The following is a 12,207-nucleotide window of genomic DNA, read 5'->3' on the forward strand; positions in this document are numbered from 1 at the left end:
TCAGTACTTAAATAGCTAAAACTAATAAAAAAAAACTATACAGACATTTCAAAAATAATAAATAAAAAAAAGACAAAAAACACAAACTAAAATTAAAGTTAAAAAATTAAAATTTTAAAATACAATAAAATAATAACTATAATAGCAATATCAACATACATGTTTATTTTAATATACATATATTTTTTTAATAAATTGATTTACTGAAATAAATCCTAAACTTTAACCTTGAATTTATTTTATTTCAGTATTTAAATAGCTAACACTAAAAAAAATCTATAGATTTCAATAATAATAATAATAATAATAAAGACAAAAACACAAACAAAAATTAAAGTTAAAAACAGAAAATGTTAATGTAAATAATAATAAAGACTATAATAGCAATAATACATTTATTTATTTACTTTTTTTACTGTATATTAAAATAGAAAACTGTTATTTTAAACTGCTATCATTTTTCATAATATCACTTTTTTCAGTTTTTTTGATTAAATAAATAGAACTTTGATGAGCATAAGAGACTTTTTTTTATTATTATTAAAAATCATACTGATCCCAAACTTTTGAGTGTCAGTCTATGTTAAAAATACTTCTTAATTAGAAAAATATGCTTAAAAACTTTAGTCTAATTAAAAAGTTTTTTGTTTGTGCATCTTTCCTAAGACTAAATGACACTTGCTTTGATACCTAGTGATTTAACACAACATTCAGATGTTTTTCGTGTTCAAACATGTTTAAGGACAACATATTTATAAAGAAAACGTTACAGCTAGATGTTAAAAAGAATCAAGGCGGGAAAAGGACAAGTAAGGACAAATAATAATAGATAAGGCCATATGAGGATGTTTCTGAGGAGTTCATGAAATCGTATTTTCATTACAAAGACCTGGGAAGTGATTCGAGGTCACGGCATTATGAGTACGATACGCTTTCTAAAGGGCTTTGAGATAAACGACAAGACGAACAGATTCACAATCACACACTCACCTGAAGTAGAAGTTACTGGACAGATCCACATTCTGGAATATTCTCACATATCTGTGGAAAAACAACAAATTAAAATGTTCAAATCTGAATTTGTCATGCTATAATCATTATTTAATTGGGCCTACAGCATCCTAAATCTCATTTATTTAATTTGAAATACATTTATGAATTTGTCATGCTATAATCATTATTTAATTGGGCCTACAGCATCCTAAATCTCATTTATTTAATTTGAAATACATTTAAAAATTATGAAAAAATATTGCAATTTAAAATTAGTGATTTACATGTTGATATGTTTCAAAATAGAATTGATTTCTGTGATCAAAGCTGAATTTTCAGCATCATTACTCCAGTCGTCAGTGTCACATGATCCTTCAGAAATCATTCTAATATACTGATTTGCACCTCAACAAACATTTCAGATTATTATCAGTGTTGAAAACAGTTGTGCTGCCCAATATTTTTGTGATACACTATTTTTTGAAAGACAGTAATACTTTTATTCATCAAGGATGCATTAAATTGATCAAAAGTGCGCATAAACATTTTTAACATAAAAGATCACCAAGAGAGCATTTATTTGATGGAAATACATATAAAAATTCTGAAAAAATATTACAATTTAAAATAAGGGATATGTGTGTTGATATTTCTTAAAATGTAATTTATTTCTGTAATCAAATCAGAATTTTCAGCATCATTACTCTAGTCTTCAGTGTCACGTGATCCTTCAGAAATCATTCCAATATGCTGATTTGCTGCTCAAGAAACATTTCTAAATTATTATCAATGTAGAAAACAGTTGTGCTGACCATTTTTATGATACACTACTATTTTATGAAAGAAACTAATATTTTTATTCTTCAAGGATGTATTAAAATGATCAAAAGTGACCATAAAATATTTTAACGTTGTGAAAGATAACCAAGAAAGCATTTATTTGATCAGAAATATATATCTAAAAATTATGAAAAAATATTACAATATAAAATAAGGGATATGTGTGTTGATATTTCTTAAAATGTTATTTATTTCTGTGATCAAATCTGAATTTTCAGCATCATTACTACAGTCTTCAGTGTCACGTGATCCTTCAGAAATCATTCTAATATACTGATTTGCACCTCAACAAACATTTCTGATTATTATGTCGTGCTGCCCAATATTTTTGTGATATACTACTATTTTTTTGAAAGACACTTATACTTTTATTTAAAATGATCAAACGTGAGCATAAAAACATTTTTAATGTCGTAAAAAGATCACCAAGAGTGCATTTATTTGATCAGAAATACATTTAAAAATTTTGAAAAAATATTGCAATTAAAAATGAGTGATTTACATGTTGACATGTTTTAAAACATAATTTATTTCTGCGATCAAAGCTGAATTTTCAGAGTCACATGATCCTTCAGAAATCATTCCAATATGCTGCTCAATAAACTATTCTAAATTATTATCATTGTTGAAAACAGTTGTGCTGACCAGTATTTTAATGTTACATTTACATACCATTTTTTGAAAGAAACTAATATTTTTGTTAACCGAGGATGTATTAAAATGATCAAAAGTGACCATAAAAACATTTTTAATGTTGTGAAAGATAACCAAGAAAGCATTTATTTGATCAGAAATACATCTAAAAAATATGAAAAAATATTACAACTTAAAGTGAGTGATTTACTTGTTGATATGTTTTAAAACGTAATTTATTTCTGTGATCAAAGCTGAATATTCAGCATCATTACTCCAGTCTTCAGTGTCACATGATGCTAAAAATTCAGCTTTGATCACAGAAATAAATTACATTTTAACATATACTCACATAGAAAACTGCTATTTTAAATTGCAATATTATTTCACAATTTTTACTGTATTTTTAATCCAACAAATCCAGCCTTGATGAGCAGAAGAGACTTTAGTAACATTTTTAAATATTTTAACTATTACAAACTTTTGACTGCTAAGATAGTAACAGTGTACTTTTTGCTTCATTTGCTTTATTACAACATTGCTCCACAAAACAATTCAAATTCTTCCGATACAATGTAAAATCATCAGATCTGATGGAAAGCGATGTATTTAAGCACCTGACCTAAACTGGACACAAAGACGCAAACAGCATCTCGTGTTACATGAGTCAAGAGATACAGGCTGTACTTTTCAAAGCACTCTGTGTTAGTATAAAACTCTAACACACTATGAGTGACAAGTAACTAACTTCATTGTCGTCACACAGAGACACACAAACGTGTGAATTGCATCCAGAGATCAGAGTGACCGACCGCAGCAGGACAGACACAGTGTGTGTGAGGAAAACCAGGAACAAACTGTAGCATACTTACTATCACTATAACTGCAGTATGCATACTGAAAACATACTGCACGTGAGCTTTCTGTATGCAAAAAGACTCATTATTAATTCTGAAGGCTGAAAGTTGAGATATTTGAACAGAAAACTGGATGCAAAATAATAATATAGAATTGTTAAATAATTGGACCTACACTCTAAGTCTCTCCTGCTCACCAAGAGAGCATTTATTTGATCCGAAATGCATTAAAAATTCTGAAAAAATATTATAATTTAAAATCAGTGACTTACATGTTGATATGTTTTAAAATGTAATTTATTTCTGTGATCAAAGCTGAATTTTCAGCATCATTATTTCAATATTTAACGTCACATGATCCTTCAGAAATCATACTAATATGCTGATTTGCTACTCAAGAATTCAATAAACATTTCTAAATTATTATCAAGGTAGAAAACAGTTGCGCTGAGTAATATTTTTGTGAAACACTATTGATTTTTTTGAATGAAACTACATTTTGTTTATCAAAGATGCATTAAATTGACCGAATGTGACATTTAAAAAAAAAAAAAAATTAAAAAAAAAAAAATCTTAAATCAAGAAGTAGTCAAAATTGTTTTCTTGTTTTCAGAAAAAACAAGTCAAAATTAAGTGTGTTTTTGCTTGGAACAAGCTAAATAATCTGCGGATGGAGTAAGAAAAATAATTTTGTTATCTGTTTGAAATAAGAATTTTTTTTTTATTATTATTATAATTATTAGTCAAAAACCTGTCTAATTAATTGTGTTTTACAGTTTTATTTTTACCAAATTCTTTTTCATTATTTTCTGGATTACATTTTAATGGTTCCATTACATTTTCATAATCAAAAGCATCTCCAACTAATTGATTTTATTAAAAATAAAATATTCTTAAATTAAAATTGTAGATTTTTTTGTGGGAAATTAGTAGCTTGGATTAACCGATTAATCGATAAATTAGTCGATAGATTAATCAATATAAAAAGAGTTGTTAGTGGCAACCCTACTTACAATAATGATAGTGTATAATTATCAATTATAAAACGGTTAGTTCCATTCCTCAATTCTGATTGGTCAGCAGCTGTGTCGTATTCATGATACGGCTCTGCTATGACCGCTTCACTCAACGGTTTTGTGTATCATTGAACCCCCTTAGCAACCACCCTTAGCAACGTGTAAACACAGCTGCAGCAGTTAGGGACTACTTTTTACAGCGGAAGGCAGTTAATGATTTTACTTTATGAAAACTTACAACCTAATATATATATAAATTAATATATATTTTTGATTTTAATATTTTTATTGTGTGGTAACCGTTTTATAAAAGCAATAAGGTTTACTCATGATACGGCACGGCATCTCGTACCTTATTGCTTAAATATAATGTAAAGATGTCACTTACCGGGCCTCATCGGGGTGTGTGACTCTCACAGAATCATTGGGAATGTAGATCATATTTGTGTCTTCAATCTTATAAATCGAGTGGCCGCCAATATCTGCCATTTTACGACGTTTGGTGATCAACACGATATAGTAACCCTCCAGAAACCGTACGAAACCTAAAAGACGTGAAAGAAGAGTAAATCATGTTGTTTAACACTTTTCAATAAGGTCTCATTAGTTAACTACATCAGTTTATGATTTAGCACCATCGGCTTCCATAACTACATACATGGTGAGAGACCCCGGGCCCAGTACTTATGGGCTCCAACTCGGTCAACTTGTTGATTTTTCTTAAGCAAATAATGTTATGCAAGTATTTACAAGCAGTGTTGTTTTCGTCAACGATGACGATGACGAAATCATTTCGTTGACGCCACTTTTTTCCATGACGATAACGAGATAAAAATGGCTCGTTGATGACTAAAACATGACGAGACGTGTGCGAGTTTTCGTTGACGAGACGAGAATAGACGAAAATGTTAGTGGGTGGTCCGTCAGACGTTTAAAATGCATGACATTTCTGCTTATTGTGCATGCCAATTAAAACTTTAAAAGTATCTGCCGCTATGGCAAGCCGTTTTAGCATTAAATACTCTTTGCTATACTAGTACGGCAAGCCGTTTTAGCATTCCATCCTTTTTTGTCTTTTATGTTCTAAAACATTCCTTCATTATTGTAATTATTGGTGAAAATAGTCGATCCGGAAGCTCACATTGTGTTGAACTATAGATCTGCTATTTTCAGAACTTACAAGTGACACTACCCAACAGCAAAATACTTACTGACCTACATTAATTTGTTAAAAGACTACTTTTTTCCCTTTTTTTTGACTAAAACTAGACTAAAACCTTTTTGACTTTTCGTCGACTAAAACTAGACTAAAACCTTTTTGACTTTTCGTCGACTAAAATTGGACTAAAACTATCACATATAGAAGTGACTAAAATTTGACTAAAACTAAGAAGCATTTTAGTCCAAAAGACTAAGACTAAGACTAAATCTAAGATGGTTGTCAAAAACAACACTGTTTACAAGCTGTTTTATTTAGGGTATAAATGCTTGAAAAATAATATTTAAATTACGTTTTCAAGTCCATTCATTATTTGTAGCATTCAAGTCTCAGACGATAAATTCTGTCAATTTTATGATTAAAATACAAACAATAAATATGTTTTTACACTCTTTAATTTGTAGTGAGATAACTATATTCGAGCGGCATGTGAATCAATCATCTTTTCCTCTTTAATATTTGCAGCACGAAATAAACATGAAAAAAATTTTGAAAAAAAAAATTTTAAAAAATAAAAAATTAAATAATTGTTTTTTTTTAATAATTAATGTCTCAATCAGAATAAAAAAAAAAAAAACAATAAAACATCTTGTTAATAAGCCTAATAGTAGAAACATTACATTTAGTCTACCTCAGAAAAGCCAACAAGCCTATAACGTTGCTAACATTGTTTTATTTTTCTTATATATCATCCAGTTAAAGCCTACGTTTTCATTGCTGTTTTTCATGTTAAATGTGAAGACAGGTTGGATGCCATGGACTTTTTTTGGGGCAGATTTTTACATTAACTTTACACAATAAAACATTATTTTATTACATGAATTATTTTGTTTTAAAGCAGTAATTTAAAGCATTCTATGGATATATTTCTCATGTCTGTGAGGCAAATATTCGCTGAGTTTCAGGTCATTTTTGTGATGAGCTCCTCCTCAAGACAGAGACGGCAGAAAGCGCATCTTTAGGTATTTTATAAAAGCACAACGTTTTGTTGATATTGTGAGATAAAAGACCTTTTGCAGTTCAGAATGACGTATTACTCTTACCTTTATGAGCAAAAATGATGGCGTATTTTAGGTTTCCACTGTTATTAAGAAAAAATAAATGCAAGTGCTTGTGCTAGTGCATGTCCAGCAAAGCGCGCTTTAGCTTTCACTCTCCACACAAACGAGTGGATAAGCGTTTAATAGCGCACATTTATCTAGGTATAATGTTTAAATTAATATTGTGAAATGCATCAACTGTTTTATGCCTATATATTTTTTAGATAGATTTTAGGCAAGTCTTTTTTATTTTTAGAAAGCTAAATTGATCAAACATTGCCGCGGGCCGCTTGGTCGTTACTTTAAAAAACAAAAGTACATTAAAAACACATGCCTGATTCAAGAAGGGGGTCTTAATAAGTTAGTAAAATAATATTCTTTGGCCATTTTTAAGTTAAATTGTGCTTTGTTGGTAAGCTATAATGTCTACTAGAATGTTAAAAATGTTCAGTGTTAAATTGTTGTTTTGTAATTGATTTTTTTTTCTTTGAAAAGCAAGACAAAAATGTAGCCAAATATTGGCTATTTAATTTATGCAATTGTAAAAAAATAAATAAATAAATAAAATAAAATAAATATTGGCAAAATACATGAGGGAAAAAAGACGAAAAAACGGTGTTCAGTAATCAGCTTCAGCCCAGCGTGTAATTATAAAAAATTATAAATAAAAATAAAAATAAATAAATAATGGTAACAATCATTCCAAAAGCTCTATTAATACATTTATTCTAACATTCTCCTTTGCTCAGAAAGGCTGTATTTATTTGTACATTAAAAACACATGCCTGATTCAAGAAGGGGGTCTTAAAATGGCCAAAGAATATTATTTTACTAACTTATTCATTTTAAGTTAAATTGTGCTTTGTTGGTAGGCTATAATGTCTACTAGAATGTTAAAATGTTCAGTGTTAAATAAATATTTTAAAATTTGTGTTTTGTAATTGATTTTTTTTTTCTTTGAAAAGCAATACAAAAATGTAGCCAAATATTGGCTATTTAATTTATGCAATTGTAAAAAAAAAAAAAAAAATTGGCAAAATACATGAGGGAAAAAAGACGAAAAAACGGTGTTCAGTAATCAGCTTCAGCCCAGCGTGTAATTATAAAAAATTATAAATAAAAATAAAAATAAATAAATAATGGTAACAATCATTCCAAAAGCTCTATTAATACATTTATTCTAACATTCTCCTTTGCTCAGAAAGGCTGTATTTATTTGTACATTAAAAACACATGCCTGATTCAAGAAGGGGGTCTTAAAAATGGCCAAAGAATATTATTTTACTAGCTTATTAATTTTAAGTTAAATTGTGCTTTGTTGGCAGGCTATAATGTCTACTAGAATGTAAAAAAATGTTCAGTGTTAAGTAAATATTTTTTATAATATTGTTGTTTTGTAATTTTTTTTTCTTTGAAAAGCAAGACAAAAATGTAAAAAGCAAATATTTCATTTATGCAATGGTGAAAAAAATTGGCAAAATACATGAGGCGAAAAAAGACGGTAATAAGCCTTCGGCCCGGTGTGTAATTTTTTTCGGCTTCGGCCAAGAATTTTCAGTTCGGTGCATCCCTACTTCCTCCAGTGAAAAAAAGTGTAAACAGTGCTAGATTTCTTTCCTGATTCAGACCGGAATTTTTAATTGGAGGAAGCATTATTATGGATTACGGATTTTGATTACTTGTGAATTACTGTGATGTTTTTATCAGCTGTTTGGATTATCATTCTGACGGCACCCATTCACTCCGGAGGATCCAGAAAGTGATAAAATGCGACATTTCTACAAATCTGATGAAGAAACAAACTCTGGCCTGAGTGTCAGCACATTGTTTATTTTTGAGTGCATTATTGCTTTGAACATGCAGTATTTCCGTTTTCTTTCATGTTTAAAGTGCATTCAGAGGGGAGCACTGTTATTGTCACTATAATGATGAGACGTGAGGGTATAATCAACTGCTAGCGTCACATGATTTTTATGAATCCATCAGGTGCATCATAAATGCATGACACACATCAATGTTCTGATCTACTTGTTTGTGCACAAAATTAGCGCTTCTTATTACTTCCAGGACGGCCCGCTTCCTCAGCAGAGGTGATTAGAGGTGTATGGAGGTTGCACAAGACACCATTTCGATGACTAATGTAACTAACAGTGAGATTTGCCCAGATGTGTGTCAGCAAAAGTAGGTCATGACCTGCAGATCATCACCCAGTTTCTCACAGCGCCGGCGGTGATCATGTGAGGAGATGCTGACAGGTTCACTGTGACATGATTCGGTCTGAGAGCAAATTCACATGATATGAGTGTGTGTAGAAATAGAAACACAAAAGCTTGCTGAACCAGGAAGAGTTTTGTTTTTGTTAACTAAATCTAATGTTTTTGTGAACTGAAATACAAGTTCAAATCATGCTTTTGATTCTTAGGAAGTGCATAAAGGGATCAAATGTCTTTTGAAATCTTGAAAACATTTCAAGTAGATCTGGATAAAAGCATCTGCCCAATGCATGAATGTAAAAATGTATAATATTTAAATGTAAAATATATATAAAAATAAAATTTGCTTTGACAACTTGCTGAGATAAAATGAGTTGAATTACTGAAATTACTAAAACTTAAACTAGCTAAATAGAAATATATATAAAAAAAAACCTAGCATAAAATTATTAGAGCTAAAACTGAAATAAATATAAATTAAAGCTAAATAGAAACAGTAAAACACAAAAAGGCAAAAATATAACAATTACTAGTTATTTTTCAAAGCACACTGCAAATTATAAAATCTGAAATAAATATAAATTAAAGGTACATAGAAATGTAAAAAAAACAAAAACTAAGAAAAGTGAAAAGGAAATAACACAATTAATAAAACTGAATAAGTATTAAAAACTAAAATAAAATACTTAAAAACTAATAAAACTGACAAAAGCATAAAATTACTATGGCGCTAAAACTGAAATAACTAAAAAATAAAGCTAAATAGAAATATTAAAACAACAACAACAACAAAACCAGAAATATAAAAATTATTAAAACAATAAAAAAAACAAAAATGATAAAAGCACAAAGTAAATTATGAAAACACACACACACACACACACACACACACACACACATATATATATATATATATTAAAGCCAAAAAGAAATACATGAAACAAAACACAATCTAGTAGAAATTACATAAATGTAAGTTAAAAATAAAAGTTAAATGTTAATGCAATTTAAATTAGTGGTTTACTAATATACTTTAAGCTGAATTTTCAGCATCATTACTCCAGTCTTTAAAGATAAAAAACAAATAAAAATGACAAAAGCACACAACAAAAATACTATACTGACGCTCAAAAGTTTGGGATCAGTAAGATTTTTAAATGCCTTTTAGAATAGACTTTTCTACTCATCAAGGCTGTGTTTATTTGAATAAAAAGACAGAAAAAAAATGTAATATTGCTAAATGTTAATGCAATTTAAAATAGCGGTTTTATATTTTAATATACTTTAAAATATAATTTATTCCTGTGATCAAACCTGAATTTTCAGAATCATTACTCCAGTCTTCAGTCTTTACTTTTTTCAGGATTCTTTGATAAATAAAATGTTAAAAAGAGCAGCATTTATTTAAAAATTCAAAGTTTGTGGTTTTTGAAAGTTATGAAAGAAATTAATACTTTTTATTAGCAAGGATGTGTTAAAAAAGTGATGGTAAAGACTGTTAGATTGTTATATTGTTAGAAAAGATTTCTATTTTGAATAAATTCAGTTCTTTTTAAGTTTATATTCAAAGAATCCCGATAAAAGCATCACAGGTTCCAAAAAATATTAAGCAGCACGCCTGTTTCCAACATTGATAATAAAAGTAATAAATCAGTTTATTAGAATGATTTCTGAAGGATCATGTGACACTGAAGACTGAAGTAATGGCAATGAAAATTCAGCTTTGCATCACAGAAATAAATTACATTTTAAAGTATATTAAAATAAAATAAAATATTTTAAATTGCATATTATTTTTTCAGTTTTTTTGATCAAATAAATGGAACTTTGATGAGCATAAGAGACTTAAAAATAAAAAACTTAAAATATTACTGATACCAAAATCTTATAAAAACTGAAAAAAGCACATAACATGACAAAACTAAAATAAATGTAAATTAAACTTACACAGAAAAAAACATATGAAATGACTAAAACTCAATAATGCTTTTGAAAAAAAACTTGATTAGGCCCTGTGTAAGCATTTTCAGATGAAGAGAGTTTCTGTTTTCTCACTTTAATAACACACATGTGTCAGTTTTGTGTGCTTGTGAACTCTAATGAGTTGCTCACTGAGGCTTGTGAGCCAAAACAAGCAGCTGAGCTCATCTCACAAACTAAAACAGACCACTCCAAGCAGAATGCGTTTTATTTAGTGATTGTTGTGGTCTTCCAGCTGTGAGTGTGAGTGTGTTGTAAACCTCTGGCATCTCAAAGACGCACGTGTGGGCAGCGCTCTGGTGCACATGTGCGGTCTCCATGGCGACGAGGGTCTCCGGTAAACAGCGTGGGCATCCGCACACCTCTGAAGAGCTCGCCTGACCTTTAGACCACACACACGTGCCGGCGATAACGCGCTAAAATCCGTACGGCACCACAACGGCGGCTAATTGCATTAGTGCACAGCTAATTGCCAAGACGGAGGCGGAGGAGTGGAGGAATAAACAAAGGAAATGAAACTTGGGCTCTTACCCACAATGCCGTAGGCAGACACGGCTCTGGAAAGACCGGAGGATCCCTTCTGGCCGATCTTAGTTCGATTGCCAAGATCCAGACGGCCCAGCAGCTCTCGCACTTCCTGCTGACTGTAAACATGCTGCCCGGAAAAACACATAATCACACATTTACACTCAGATAAACTTCACATATAAACAATGAATTTTCAATGGATCAATTCAGGGATGAAATTCGTCAAATGCTGTGTTATTGTCAATGGATTAAATTAGCATTAACATGAGAGCAAAGAAGAGCCAAAAGAAGTCACATTTTCAATTTCAAAAAGGTTTAAAATGTTCACAGAGTGAACAGTGATTTAGTAAAAAGAGATTTTTGAAATTAAATAAATAAACAAAAATTCATATATAAAATACATATTTATGTATTTTATTTTTTATTTGAATTTTTCTTTAGTTTTTATTTTATCTTATAAAATATATATATATATATATATATATATATATATATATATATATAGTTTAAACTATAGCCAATTTTTTTTCATATTTGTTTTATTAGTTTTAGATGTTTAAGTACTGAAATAAAATAAGTTTAAGGTTAAAGATTTATTTCAAGGTTAAGGTTAAATCTATTTATTTTCTGTAAAAAATAAATAATAAATAAATAAATAAATAAATAAATATATATACACACACACCAAAATGGTTTGAAATGCCGTTAAAATTATTTAGTAAAGTTATTTAAAAAAAAAAATGTACAAAATATTTATATATATATTTTTATGCATTTTATTTTATATTTGAATTTTATATTTTATATTTATATTTGAATTTTTTTTTTTTTACTAAATAATTTTAACAGCATTTTAAACATTTTTAGTGTATATATATATATATATAT

General features: G+C 29.1%; 1 protein-coding gene across 1 annotated transcript in view; it reads right to left on the reverse strand.

The window, feature by feature from the left end:
- fig4b (FIG4 phosphoinositide 5-phosphatase b) overlaps positions 1–12,207 on the reverse strand; it is a 22,349-nt gene that overhangs the window by 9,142 nt on the left and 1,000 nt on the right. Inside the window, exons 2-4 of the mRNA XM_073852859.1 lie at positions 11,323–11,446; positions 4,728–4,884; positions 991–1,041 (exon numbers count right to left, since the gene is read on the reverse strand). Coding sequence (XP_073708960.1) covers positions 991–1,041; positions 4,728–4,884; positions 11,323–11,446 — 332 coding nt within the window. The remainder of the gene's footprint in view (positions 1–990; positions 1,042–4,727; positions 4,885–11,322; positions 11,447–12,207) is intronic.

This window comes from Garra rufa, chromosome 13, assembly GCF_049309525.1.
Source record: "Garra rufa chromosome 13, GarRuf1.0, whole genome shotgun sequence".
Classification (NCBI taxonomy): Eukaryota; Metazoa; Chordata; class Actinopteri; order Cypriniformes; family Cyprinidae; genus Garra; species Garra rufa.